The following is a 15,751-nucleotide window of genomic DNA, read 5'->3' on the forward strand; positions in this document are numbered from 1 at the left end:
AGATTATTTTACCTATACCTCACTGTCAGATTATTTAACTTTTATAAGGGGAAAACAATTAATTTTGAATACATTTTTTTTTTAAACAAAACAACCTTTTTACTTGTCTTGAAAATGCTTTCAACATAACTTTCTTCTAGATGTTTTTAGATACGTAGATTTGAAATTAGACAAAAACTCTCTATTAACCTCTCCAAAAAAATCTTCATTAATCTCTTTGATTTTAATGCGATGAATTAAGATTATGGGGCTTAAAGGCATAGAGAGATATAAAAGGAGTGGAAAGCGAGGCTGCAGACGGGTAGTTTTGCCCTACATGGTATGGAATGTCAGGATATCGTTCAGGGCGCCTCACAACTTCATTTCTCTAAACTCAGCTGCCAGACAGGTCTTTTCTATCTGTACACATGCACAGAGATGACAGAAAGACGAAAAACTATTCAGAATTTACAATTCTGCTAAAAATGTGTAATGCCATTTATAGAAAACTACAAAAGCACAAAAGTTGACTTTATAGCAGGATTTTTTTACTAGGCCAAAGTTTTGAAAGTACTGTATACAGTAGATTACAGAACTGTGCAGCAGTGCCATCTAGTAGTGAAACAGCAAAATAAATTCACTATATACAGCCACTTTATTAGATAAACCTGTTCATCTGCTTATTTAGGTCCTGTTTACAACTGGTTTACAACTGCGTTTTCACTAATGGAGAGTTATCTGATTTGAGAAAACAATTCTATTTACATTTGACCACACAAATGTGTCTCCGCTAATGGATATGATTCTGATCTTCAAATCCTGTGCCATATGCAAATTTAACTGGGTTCTATCAACTAAAGTGTCATACGCCATATTTTAATTAATTATTTATTACATAATTAAATTTATTACAAAAAACATAAGTTATTTCTTATTTGGCATATGAATGATTTTAAGTGTAGGCCACATGAGGCTTTGTACTTTTGTACTCCAACTTTAAATAAAATGTAGATTTTTTGCCTTCACGATAGTTATAGTAAATAACAATTTAAAAACTAAATCACTGACATTAATATATATTCTATAGAATATATGGGTAGTTGACAAATAGGCAGTAAAAATGCTTTTTTTGTTAACCACAGTTTTTGAGAAAATACAGTTATATTCAACCCAGGCTCATTCTGAAAATGTGCTTCTTTTTACATTTCTGGAGTACACCAAAGGCTGCTGTGTACGCTTTTTCAGATCTCAAAATTCCTTCTCGAGTGCAAGAAATTTCCCTCAAATTTCTCTCTACTGTTCTCTCTACTGTTCTTACATAAACCCACCAGAGGCTGCTGTCGACTTGGTCAACCCCATCGTCGAGGTCAACTCCTCTCTGCTTCTCAAGGCCACTGACATACGTGGCGAGCTAATGGGACCAACTGGTATCAGGGGGAAAGCTGTTCGTATGGCAATGGTGTCACAACGCCCTGTAATGTTCATTTTAAAAAAGAAATGTAGCCATACGTACTTCTGGCCACATAATTCGCAATCTCTAGAAACATATATAGGGCTACGTTTTCAGAATGAGCCTATGTTGGTTACATTTATGTAGTTTTTAGTGTAGGTTTTTTTTTTTACAATTTTACTGAAATGTACCTTAAATAGTCCTATGGTGTGACATAGCAAAAATAAAGAAAAACAACTCTTGTTAATATACAAACAGTAATAGAATGGCTATCTTAATTGTTGAACATTAATCTTCACACAGTGCTATTTATTCATTCATTTTCTTTTCAGCTTAGTCCCTTTATTAATCCGGGGTCGCCACAGCAGAATGAACCACCAACTTATCCAGCACATGTTTTACACAGCGGATGCCCTTCCAGCCGCAACCCATCTCTGGGAAACATCCATACACACTTACTCACACTCATAAACTATGGACACCTGTACCACATGTTTTTGGACTGTGGGGGAAACCGAAGCACCTGGAGGAAACCCACGCGAAGGCAGGGAGAACATACAAACTCCACACAGTAACGCCAACTGACCCAGTCGAGGCTCGAACCAGCGACCTTCTTGTTGTGAGGCGACAGCACTATCTACTGCGCCACTGCCTCGGCCCGCTGCTGAAATTTTATTAAATTTATTATATTTATATTTTAATATTTCTCTTGACTTGTTTTACTTGTCAAACATTTTCAATAAACAAGAGTGTCAAACCAAACCTTTTCTTTTCTTTTAAATAGTGGTTTAAAAAAAGTCCCCAAAAATATGTGAAAAATTCTGAAACAAAAACGTAACGTGCACATCATGGGCTTCACAGGGGGCTTCAGTCACATGATCTCTAATAGGGTCCTTCAACAAATTAAAGTTTTCTTTTGAATTGCCTAATTTAAAATCAGCATATAGTGCAACACCAGAGGACATGGTTTTCAGAGACAAAATGTATCAAGTTCCTATGTTTTTAGAAATATTGGGATTGAAAATGGTGGCCTTTTACAAAAACTGCCACTTGTATAATTAGGCCTGAGGTATTTATTAATGATTTTACAATTATTTTTTTATGTATAAGAGCTGGAATTTATTGAACTATGTCATTGTATAATTATGGTTTGTTTTGTAGACAATTTAAAAAAATTTTGCTTTAGCGGGGTAATAAAACTGACCTTATAATGTTTTTTTTTTTGTTTGTTTTTGTTTTTTTACTAAAACAGCTTTTAATCTGGCCGAAATAAAAGAAACACGACTTTCTTTAGAAGAAAAAATAAAATAGGAAATACTGTGAAAAATTCCTTGCTCTGTTATGATTTGGGAAATATTTTTATATTTATAAATGGAAGAAAAAGAAATGTTTAACCATTTACTGCAATTTAAATAATGACAATATTAGTTATATTAATTTTTGTCACGTGTGACAGTGAAAACATCATATTAACCATATGCTTAAAGTGAGAGAATCAAACAGATTTGCTAATGTTACCTCAGTGAAAACAGGCAGGTCACTGTCTTCAATGAGCTTCTGTGCAAGAGATGCACCAGAGCAACCATAAAGGATGTTGTCATTTTCATCCATCCATTCAGACTCTAAACAGACAATGACAGCAAAAATTGTATTGATGGTGGTATTTATAAAATATCACATCCTATCTCAGATACGGAGGTGTATATAAGACCTTTTAAGCTGCTGTTATTGTTCAGACTGGGAGTGAATCCACAAGCTCCTTTTACTGAAGATATGCAAAAGGAAGACCTTTCAGGATTGGGTCCAGGTCTTCGTTTCCAGTTTCCTTGCTTGGAGAATGAATCAGTTAATACTAAAATCAATGTCAAGCAGCCAAAATGAATAAATGTCATTTATAGAGCCTCTCAAGCTTATTTTTGGACAATAAAAACAATCACAGTCTTTGACCACTGGAAACATTCAGACCAACAACATAAATATTTTTACTTTACCAATCAAAGAGTAATAATTACAAAAACAATAACATACTTAAAAATTATATTTTTAAATGTAAACACTTAATTGCCTGTTATCTACAACTAAATTAACTATATTTCAGTTTAAACATAATCAATATTTGGCTTTTTTGTCCCACAATACTTTATAGCAGGATTTTTTTACTAGGCCAAAGTTTTGAAAGTACTGTTTACAGTAGATTACAGAACAGTGCATAAATTACATTAAAATATACAATAATGGTACATTTTTCATGCTCTAGTATGTCATGATGTAGCTACTTAATATTAAATGTATTTGTAATATGACATAAATAAATTTAAGCTGTATTATCAAATATTTGTTTAGTTTTAGCATGCCAGACGTTAATTATCATTTTGTTATCGGATTTTTTATTTGACTATTTTTCTGGCTAACTGAAGTCAAACAGCAAAAGAAGGTTTTTGGTTGCGAGAAACACTTGTTATGACTATATTAAAGCATCTTCGGGGGTGGTTGTCATTAATAAGGATTTAGACTTTTTCAGACATTTGATGTAACCAATTATTTACACCTCTTTTTGGTCTGTGGTGGTAAATTGCAGTGTTTTTGTGTCATAATCACCTCATCAAGCAGTTCCTCAGCCTGTTCTAGTGTTTTCATAGGTGGACTGGAGTCTGTGGTGTCCTCATGAACTCTTCTCTGAACACACAGTCTCTCTGTAGATCTGCACACTTCACCTGGTTGCGTTTCCAGTTTTGATGGACTGAAGGTCTTCTTAGCCTCTATCAGCTCTGAGAGGGTAACTCCCTAAAATAAGACAATATAAAATGAGAATATGTATCTATAGCAGAACTATGATTCTGATAAATCAATCGCAACTCTTAATGGTTAAATATTCACATGCTACGTTTCATTTTGCGTAACCTATACTTTGGCGCCATCTGACGGTTCGTCGTAGATATCGAATATGGTAAAATGGCTGCACAGTTTAGCTCTAACTCAAATCAAACACACCTGCTTATAGATTTCTGGGGATCTGAAGACACTGATTAGCATGTTCAGGTGTGTTTGATTGGTGTTGGAGCAAAACTCTGCAGGACACCGGCCCTCCAGGACCGAGTTTGCCCACCCTTGCATGATTAGCAAGAATTGTTGTCCGAAGGTGAGAAAGGAATTAAAAACTACATCTTAGATGGAAATGCTGTCTAATTAGCCTATAGAAATGAGTTGGATATAAGCTATGAGACAGTTCAGCTAAAATGAAAATAATGTCATTATTTACATTTCTTCCACTTGTTTGAGTTACCTGTTTGAAAACCTGTTTGAGTTACTTTGGTGTTGAACACATAGGGAGATAATTAAAAGGATGATTGAAAGCTGTTGGCTTCCATATATTTTCATTCTATGAAAAACAGGTTAATAGCTTTCTGCAGAATAGTGTATTATGTTTGTAATAACAGAAATGTTTGTAACTATGAAAATTTGACAGTATGATACAGGCCCGGAGCCAGCCTGGTGAAAGGGGTGGTTCTTCTTTCATTTTTGCAGTTATTCGCCATATTTTGTATTTAATTAAGAGGTTTAAATAGGTTGCATTTTAGTGACATTTTAAGTATTATTATTTTTTTGCTGGATTAGCTGGTTGAATGGTCATCATAACCACACTTTTTGATGTAACAAAAACATTTCCTAAAGATTCAGAATGAAGAAATATGAGAGAAATACTTAATGCCAAACTTTAATTACAAATTATTCACATCATATATCATTAAAAAAAAAATAAATCTGTGTAAGTTTTAAATTAAAAACTAGCTTATTGTCATTTAAATATTTTTAATTTGAATAACAAAATGCCTAGCAAATTAAACACTGTCACACTGAAGCGACAGCCAACAGAGGATTTTGCTCGATATAAAGCCTTAATTCTTCTATGAATTATTTTTACAATTCACTATGGCATAGCAGTCAAAATGATACAAATGAGCTCATGTATGGGTCAAATTCCGGACCTTTGTCAGTGAGAACCCCCCTGCCTACGAGCCTGTGATAACCTGATAAAAATATCAGTTTTACTGTATTGTGATTACTGCTCTAAAATATGTTCTTTTTCAATGTCTGAGTAAAAAACAACTTTTCGCCTCAATGGACAATAATTTTTATTTTAAGAAACAATTAAAATATTTTGGAACAGTAAACAGGCTAGATAATTTCTTTCTTTTCTTTGAATATTAAACAAGCCAGTGCACTCTTCAGGTCCATAGCATGCTTGGATGTTACATAAGCGATTTGTTTTTCAAATGTTTGCTGAATCATGGGCTGACAAGCTTATGATCTGAATGGTTCTTTGATACTGTTGCCCTAAAAGAAGTCTTTTCCAACAAGTAAAAAATATATATATTTTGTGCAGAAACTTTAAAAACTGTGGTTTTCCTAATTGCTGTAAACTTTGAAACTGGTTATCATCCCATGCCTAAGGATGAGTAAATGGTGACAAAATTTTCAGTTCTGGGTGAACTACCCCTTTGCAATGGCATCTTGTCTAAACATGTAGAGTTAAACATGTTCTCATAATACAGTGATAAACAGTTAATTTGACCATTTCATTCTTTCTAAATGCTTCCTGCTCTGCTCTGATTGGTCAGATGGCACGGTCTGAGCTACCGCTTACAACATTTGTATGAAAGCAATTAGCCATTATCATTTTAATTTGAGCCTGGAAAGAACTAGCTGTTGGGGTTCAACTTTCATCACAAGCCTGGCATCAGCAGGACATTACATTGTTATATTTTTGCTTAGCTTTTTTATACATTATTAGATCTCGTTAGCAATTTGTATTAAGTGAAAAGTTTTTTCAATCATTTCATGGATACAAGCATGGCCGTTGCTAGGCCTATTCTATATTTCTACTCAGCCCCCCTTCTGCGATTAGTTCATAAACTGTACACTAACTTACTGTATCGCCTCAGTCCCTTATTTTGATAAGAAAACAGTGGCAGCATTCGGCTCCTCCCCATCTTTTGTTTTTCATTTGATCAGCAAACCACAGCTGTAGACAGCGAGAGAACGAGGTGTGTGTTTATTGATCAATTGTTATAATATCCCTGCTGAAAAATCCAGCTTAAACCAGCCTAGGCTGGTTGGCTGGTTTTAGCTGGTCGACCAGGCTGGTTTAAGAGGGGTTTTGGCCACTTCCAGGCTGGTTTCCAGCCATTTCCAGCCTGGTCTTAGTTGGTCAGGCTGGGAGACGACCAGCTAAAACCAGCTTGACCAGCCTAGTCAGGCTGGGAGCCCAGCTTAAACCAGCTATGTCCAGCTTAAACCAGGCTGGTCAAGCTGGTTTTAGCTGGATTTAGCTGGTAATTTTCCAGCCTGACCAGCTAAGACCAGGCTGGAAATGGCTGGAAACCAGCCTGTAAATGGCCAAAACCCCTCTAAAACCAGGCTGGTCAACCAGCTAAAACCAGCCAACCAGACTAGGCTGGTTTAAGCTGGATTTTACAGCAGGGATCTGTTTATTTGCAGTTTTTTGACATAGATAACCTTGTATCACCTGTATCCCAATGTCACGGAGGAGCAGTCGAGTTTTCTCGGCGTTCACCTCATTAGCACAGCTGTTTCCTCCAGTAAAAAATGTAACTCTTAACGAACATTTTGCTATTTTTATTTCAAAATGAGCTTTCAATATTAAACACTTAACAGTTTGTGTGTGTGGCATTAACTATACCATACAGTTATGCACAGAAAGGATTAAACACAGTGACAGAACCACTAAGAGAATGTACTCGTTTTAATCAGTGACAGAGATAGAAACATCAAGTGTTGTCTAGTATTAAAAAATACTTCTTATTTATAATTATCATTCAGATCATGAAATATGTGAGTTAGCCTGTAAGTTTAAAAATATATATTTATATGTATATCATTTCATTAGAGAAGTTTTTTTGTTTAATACATGGAAACAAAAAATGCACTTGAATATAGAAAGTGGTTTTTACTACAGTAAACAGGGGGGTTGAGCCTATTTGGCTTACTCAGAACTCAAATGGCTATGCTTGTCTGTGTACAGTGGAATACTAGAATACAACCCTACAATATTAAACAAACATTTTTAAGTGTATAACTATTAAATTACTACTTATAAATGTTATATTAGGCTTTATATATATATATATATATATATATATATATATATATATATATATATATAAATAATTATTTATTTATTTATTTATTTATTTTTTTTTTTTTTACCTTCTATGGAGTTGAGCCCCCTAAAATGAAAATCCTAAAATCGCCCCTGGATGCAAGTTTTAGTATGTTATCTTATATTATAATTATAATTTATACTGTATTAGTCTGAATTTCACATTATTGTGCTTCATTCATGAAGCATTCAAAAGTTTAAGAGTAATTTTATATGTAATCACTGTGTAACACAGACTTTCCTGAAAGCCCTCTTCCGGATTCATAAAACTCTTTTTAAACATCAGATTTAGTTAAATGTGTATGACAATGATTTCCATTTGGTTAGTAGGGTGCAAGTTAAATGTCCAGGAACACAGTGGAATATATTGAACCCCCATCTAATGTTTGGCTCCAGGATATTTCACAAATGTAGGAAAGACTGATAAGGGCATGCCTAACAATAACTATTAGAACCAGAAGTGGTGGGCTGTGGCGTAATAAAAGTTAACCTGCTTTTCAGTCTCTCATCAGCAATTGCTGAATCGTTTCACTTCAACAGCTTTTAGCCTCATAGCCTGATAATACGTATTGAACACTTTAGCACATCAATCAACATGATTTCTGCAAGAGTCGCATAGGATGTAATGATAATGCAAACCACAAATTCGATAATTCCACACTCAGTAATGGCGTTATCAAAATACGCCTTTATTTGTTGTGAATATGCACCCTCTAGTGGCAAAAATGCATACAAGAGTGTCATATTCTGCATGTTTGATAGAGGGGCTGTGTGCATGATACCTGTGTAGCTCTCCGAGTCTGTCTGGCCTGCCGTGACTTGGCTTTCCTCTGAGATTCAGCATCTTCATCCCTTACCGGAATCATGTGTGTCCTGACAAAAGATAAACAGCACAGGCTGATACATCTGAACTGGCTGAAATACTGCTTTAAAATGAGTATTATATAAATTTTAAAAATCTTAAAAATTAAGATAAAAATTATTTATTTGTAGTAGAAAATGATAAGGGGATACTGAGCACTTTTTGACTTTCTGAGTTTCTTTAAATTCACATGGGGTTCAGAGTATAATATTTTCCCAAATTAGTTTTGCATTTGTGTAGAACAAATATGTACTTTTATACTTTTTGCATTATTTATCCTAAAGTGGAAGTGAAATATATCTATATTTAAGTACCTGATGGCCTCATAGTAACAGGACCAAATGACAGCTTAAAATGTTTTCTGATCAAATGGGAAAAGCAAGATAAACTGAAATATGTCTTCAGTAAAAAAAAATTATAAATAAAAATAAAAAAATATGTGCTTAAAATAAAATTTTGTGAAATGTAAAACACATTGCTCCAGGTACATTTTGTTGCCCTTTTTATACTTGTCCAGCAGAAGGTGTCGCTTGTCAAACAGACCAAAGTTTTTACAGTTTCACAAAAATGTAGACAGAGGCATGAATTTCCAGTGACCCAGTGTTGCAAATAATGGTGTTTTTAAGGTTTAAAGGGGACCTATTATGCAAAAATTTTTTAATTTTTTTATAATGTTTTATAATGGGTTTAAGGACAGTTGTGTGGCAACAGTATGTGAATTTAACCAGCTTCTAATGATAAAAGTTAATACATTTTATTGTTTATCATCACACTTGATAAAAACTGTCAACACTTGGATTGACATTCTTCATTTGTACATGTCATCAAAGGGGAAGAGCCTTGCCCATTAGTGATGATCTCTCCCTCATTAGCATAGAACTTTGGTCTTGTTTTGAATCTGGCACTATGCTGACACATTTGTAGCTCCGCCCTCTTTTGAAAATAGCACATCAAAATGACACAATTAAGATCAAAGCCTAAAAGGGCTGATTATAAAAGAGTTAAAATACATTATTTGAGGATAGTTTTTTAGATGAAACTTCACATACACACTCGAGGGACTTGTAACTTATCTTACATCTTGTAAAAAGGGGCATACTGTAGATCCGCTTTAAGTTTGACAATGAACCTCACAGTTGTGAGACATATGCTATACAACAAAATCCGAAACAATGTAGACAAACAGATGACGCAACACATTCAGACATCCAAAAGAAAAATGCATTGCAAATGTCACAGAATAACAAGTTGTAATAATAATGGTGTGGCATATTGCAATTAGGCATGCGCCGGTATATGATTCTGATGGTATGATAAAAATAACCTTGGAAAAAAATATCACTGTTTCACAGTATTGTGATTACTGCTTTAAAATATATTCTTTTTATATGTCTGAGTAAAAAACAAATCTTTTTTCCCTTTGAACTACATTAAAATGTTATTTTACTAAACATTTGAAATATTTTGGAGCAGTGAACATGTCAGGCTAAATAATTTAAATGAATCATTGACTTCTGCTGTCTTCATTAGTTTCAAAAACACTGATATCTTTACAATTTAAATGGCATCCTTGCAACAAACAAAAAAGTAAGTGTAAATAAAAAAATCATACTGTCATGATTACCAGCGATCTCTAACCACCAGAGGTCGCTGGTAAGCACTCACCCTCACAATAACCTATGGACTACAAATCCGCCATTCATGGACTACATTTTCATACATGCACTCCGTTCCACAAACACACATGCTTCCTCATTTTCACTGATTACACTTGCACCAGCTGAGGATTGTCAGAGACTGATTACACACACTATTTAAACAACACACACACTCCCTGCCTTGGCCAAGTCTTGTTTAACTGTAAAGTGACATTGCAACGCGTTTCTCCTAGTCTAGTTTCTCCGTGTTTTGATCTTGCCTTGTTTACTTTTCTCCTTGTCTGCCTTCTGACCTCTCGCCTGATACCTTTGACCAAGATTCTGGACTGCCTTTATACATCTGTTTGCACCTGTGTTGACCATTGCCTCCCTGACTTTGAATAAACCTACACGTGGACCCTAAACCTCAGTTGTCTCTGTCACTCCCCGTGTTACACATACAAATACCTTAACAACGATATAGCAGAAAATTTTGGAGGGTTTAAAACCTTGACCTTTCCAAATTGCGGTATCTCTTGAAAATGGTTATCATCCCATGCTTAATTGCAATAAAATGTTTCAATGATTCCCATCTGCACAATTAAAATTTAATACAAGATAGATATATACACTAGATATCTATCTTGTATTAAATTTTAATTGTGCAGATGGGAATCATTGAAACATTAGATATATACTCTAGATATCGCATATGGACCCTGAGTCCAATGGTCAATAGCGCCACCACACTTGTACAGTGCTCCCAGGACAAATGTCATTCAACCGCACTAGTCAACTGCAAAGCCAATGTGAAAATGCTGCACTTTGGTGCTGCGTACGGGTATAGTAACGAGCAAACAAAGAAAACAAAGCATAAAGGCATAACATTTCAAAAGTAGGATTTAGCGTTTTACATTTTTATATTTTACGAAGTTTGTGCTCAACAAGTAACATTATTGATGATAATACAGTCATTTACTGCATTCACCATAAGGCAAAATAGCACCACCTCGCACTAAATACTAGGCTTATGCTAGTTTTGTTGAATAAAATAAGCAAACAATGTAAATGAAATATGACAAGATGCTGCGGTGCCAGAAACTTGAATTATTCTTGGCTAAGTGAACGAGTTATTCATAATGATTCATTTACTAATGACTCGCTCCCTCCGTTAGAATGAGAAGTGAAAGCAAGAGAGGGGGTGTGTTTCAGGACATGGATTAGATCAACTTTAACAGAGAGGGTGAATAATACATTGCCATGCACACAAACACATGCTCTTTGTCGGAAATGCCCATGCGGTCACTTGTCCATCAATGTAGTAAATTGATGTAAAATTATAATTTCAGAATTTAAAAAAATATTTGCATACTGTCCACCAGGAAAACTCAAGATCATAGATATATGTATATATGTGTATATGTTTATGGCTCTGGATGGCCAGTCCTCCACTGCACCTTGGTCCCACATTCAGTTCAAAGGAGCGCTACCCTGTACCAAAATGGCATTGACGCATTCGTTCCAATAGACAACAGCGTAGGCGACATCTACTGTAAATATCTATGGTCTTCAGCAAGTTAGTGAAGCATTAAAGAACTGTAACATGCTATAACAGACTGGAGATTAAACTAATAAAAAATTTACTTCATTTTAATTGAGCACTAAACGCTGAGACTTTTTTTTTACTTCAACCACACATTTTCTTTTGCTACAGTTATAGAGAAATATTTAAGTATATCTTTTCAAGAATATCTTTTTATTTCTGAAGTTTGGCACATGTGTACTCAGTATTGATACAGCATACAGCAACTAGTAAACACTGTCAGTTTTGTTATCCTAGCATGACACACTACTGTACATACATGCTTTTGCTATAGAATTATGGATAGATTAGTTGAATCAGTCAAAGCTGATTCAAGTCAAAACTTCAAGCCTCTAAAATTTTAAAGTCTACATCAACCGGAAGCTGCAACCTTAATTTTTTTCCACTATAGTGACGAAGTTCCTAAAAAAGCTGAATATTAAATGAGAAACAATGGGAATGGCTTTTTTTTCTACTGGAAACTGATTGGATGTAGTAAAATAGGCATTTCATTCAGAAAGATCGGGAAAAGGGTTTAGAGTTATTACAACCTAACAGACACCCCATCCTTACCATTTCTGTTTGTTGTCATATAGCGCTGTCAAAACTGACAGCTGGAGGGGAGTGGTTAAGTATATAAGCCACGCCCAATAACTCTGTAATCTGAAAATTTAACTGAAAACAAACAGGAAGTGAGTTCAATTGTAAATTACAAGGGCAAACTATTTGTTCACAAACTGATATGCACAGATGAATTGTTCACCACAAAACTAGCAACGTGAGATAACAAAATCAACATGGTTAATTTTGATTTCATGCGTATTTGAAATTACAAACTACTAGTTCTAGATTATAAATATTTTCATTTATCAAGGATGCATCAAACTAATTAAAAGCAAGAGATTAATTTTGATTAAAAAATCTCTTCTGTCCAGGTCCGAAAGAAATTACAAATATATATATATTATATTTAATTTCAGCTAAAAACATTATGCCATGTCTTTCTAGTGATATCGGGGTGGAGAAATATGACGTGTTTCTGAGTTTCATGCAGCACAAGATGATCGATATCCATAAGTGTTGAATTTCCCCTCTGAAAGCACTAGAGGCAGACGACAACCATACCGCAGAGACATGAGGAAGCACTCAGAGCACTTTCTGAAGCACTCGTCATGTTTCTCTCCTTTTATATCAGCACAGTTATTGATCCGACATGATCGGCCATGATGAGCCTCAACCAGAGAAGAGAGCATTCAATAAAACAGTGTAGGGAAGACTGGGTATAGTTGTAAAACTGGTAAGTTGTATCACTTCCGATCTTTACAACCACAAACTAGTCTGCAAGACTTTTTTTTACATTGTGTGCATTTTCTGCAAGATAACATTATATACTGTAATATATATATATATATATATATATATATATATATATATATATATATATATATATATATATACTGATCAGTTTTATGCATTATTACTGTTTATCCATAATGTTGGTTGTTAAATGTTTCTGATTCTGATTTATTATTTGTATTTTTATATTATTATTATTATTATTATTAATATAATTATACTATATATTATAATACTATACTACTATTTACTGTGTGTACTATTTTTTTAAATATATATGTACGTTCTTTTTAATGGAAACTTTATAAATGCTATGGCAGTACATTTGTCATAATAATTATAATAATTCCTTACATTTTATTTAGCGCTTTTGTGGTCACTCAACGCACTTTACACATTGGGGGAATCTCCTCATCCACCACCAGTGAGCAGCATCCACCTACATGACACGACTGCAGCCATATTGCACCAGACAGCACACCAGCTAATTGGTGGAGAGGAGACAGAGTGATGAAGCCAATTATGATATGGGAAAGTTTAGGAGGCCATGATGGACAGAGGCCAGTGGGCAAATTTAGCCAGGATGCTGGGGTTAAACCCCTACTTTTTTTTAAAGGACATCCTGAGATCTTTAACGACCACAGAGAGTCAGGACCTGGGTTTAACATCTCATCCAAAAGACGATGCTCACTGAGCAGTACAGAGTTCCTATCACTGTACTGGGGCATTAGGATTTACACAGACCACAGGCTGGGCGCCCCCTGCTGGTCGCACTAACATCTCTTCCTGCAGCAACCCAGCTTTCCCATGTGGTCTCCCATCCAGGTACTGACCGGGTGTAGAGAGCTATAGCTAATTAAATTGAATTAATAGCAGACACAAGTAACTAACTTCATTCAAATATTGAACACACTGGCCTAAAATATCTCGAAGATATAGAGAGACATGTCTATATATCTCTTCCTCCGTCTCTTTAGTGTCTGCTATCTGCTTATCCAACAACTGCATGATGACCATAAGCACATATATTAATGTACATTTAAAAAAATGCTCAGTTGCATTAGTAGAAGTAGAAGCACAATATATTTCACATATGTATGACATTAATATGCAGCACGGTGGCTCAGTGGTTAGCACTATCGCCTCACAACAAGTAGGTCACTGGTTCGAGTCCCAGCTGGGCTAATTTGTACAAACTTGTAAGTATTTTTAAAAGGAGGCATGGCACCAAACCCCATCCCTTAAACCCAACTGTCATTGGGAGATGAGCAAAAAATGAGCTAAAATTCAATCAGATCATACAAATCCATATGAATTAGTCACTAAATCAAAAATTTATTGTCATGAGATGGTAATTTTGCACTTACTAAAATATTATATGACATGACATGACGTGCAGTCATTTTAAATTCATTATATTACACAATACAAAACACAGATTGAAAGATTTATCATATATTAAAATCATATATTAAAGTGTTTTTATAACAATTATATTGCCAACACTTTATTTTGATAGTAGACTGTCTGCTTAATATATGCTGATACTGCTCCTTCGCAGACATTTAACTGACTATAAGAAACTTTGCAAGTAGTTTTAAACTTACACTAACCCTAACCCTAACAGTCTACTTATAATCTAATGAGAATAGGTTGGCATGTAGATGCAATGTAACTTAATTCAACAAACGGACTATCAAAATAAAGTGTGACCGTTATATTTTCTGTCTCTATTATAATTCTAATCAAATGTATTCATAATTATTTCATAATTATAATATCAAATTTATAAATAATTTTGTTGGAATTATGGAATGGAATTATCTTTTATATTTTTGTCATCTCATACAGTCACACAATCTCATACAGTTATTGATTTTTCATTGGCATTAAAACAAAATTTAGTAAAATAAAATAAAATGTAAGTAGTCTGTTTAACACCAATGCAAAGTTGAGCACCCAGATGGTTTGCATACAATGACAACCAAAATTTTTTCCACTGCTGGAAGTTGCACAGATCTTCCAAAGGTTTGTCTGTCTCAAACAATAGATGTAAACGCATGCTTCTGAAAGTGTCTAAACTCTTGGTAAAAGCAACATATAAAAGAGATTACTGATGACAGAAGGCCACAGAGAGCTGGAGCGCAGCAAACCAAATATTCTGTGTAAAGCAGACACATGCAGCTGTTTAAAGCAGACCAGAGATTAGACTCAATACTGTACCTGAGCAGACAGTCCTGCATCGTCCAGACTGACACTGAACACTCGTGCTGACCGCAGCAGAGAAAACACTGCAGAGAGAGAGAGAGAGAGAGAGAGAGAGAGAGAGAGAGAGAGAGAGAGAGAGAGAGAGAGAGAGAAGGGTGGAGTTTCAATAGCTGCAGGACAGAGAAAAAACTGCAACTGACAAAGTAATTGATACTGTACAAGTGCAGATGCTATAGAGATGTGATGCTCATTTATCCAGATCTAATACTGATGGTGATTTGAATGCACCACTTATGCAATTACTATTTGTTTGTTTGTGTGTTTGTTTGTTTGATTGAATGACTGATTGATTGGTTGATTGTTTTTTGTTTTGTTTTGTTTTGTTTTGTTTTGTTTTGTTTTGTTTTGTTTTGTTTTGTTTTGTTTTGTTTTGTTTTGTTTTGTTTTGTTTTGGTTGTTTGTTTGTTTGATTGATTGATTGTCTGATTGTTTGTTT

General features: G+C 34.7%; 1 protein-coding gene across 1 annotated transcript; it reads right to left on the reverse strand.

Annotated features, from left to right (window-relative positions):
• Positions 1-351: 351 nt before the first annotated feature.
• On the reverse strand, positions 352-15,312 carry LOC130216829 (protein phosphatase 1 regulatory subunit 12B-like). Its single transcript, XM_056448711.1, has 7 exons — positions 15,271-15,312; positions 8,393-8,483; positions 4,028-4,213; positions 3,141-3,258; positions 2,948-3,051; positions 1,298-1,390; positions 352-399 (listed from the first exon to the last, which is right to left on the reverse strand). Exons 1-7 carry the CDS (start codon positions 15,288-15,290, stop codon positions 352-354), a joined length of 660 nt encoding a protein of 219 aa, XP_056304686.1. The 5' UTR covers positions 15,291-15,312.
• Between the last annotated feature and the right edge of the window lie 439 nt (positions 15,313-15,751).

This window comes from Danio aesculapii, chromosome 23 (assembly GCF_903798145.1).
Source record: "Danio aesculapii chromosome 23, fDanAes4.1, whole genome shotgun sequence".
In the NCBI taxonomy this organism is placed as follows: domain Eukaryota; kingdom Metazoa; phylum Chordata; class Actinopteri; order Cypriniformes; family Danionidae; genus Danio; species Danio aesculapii.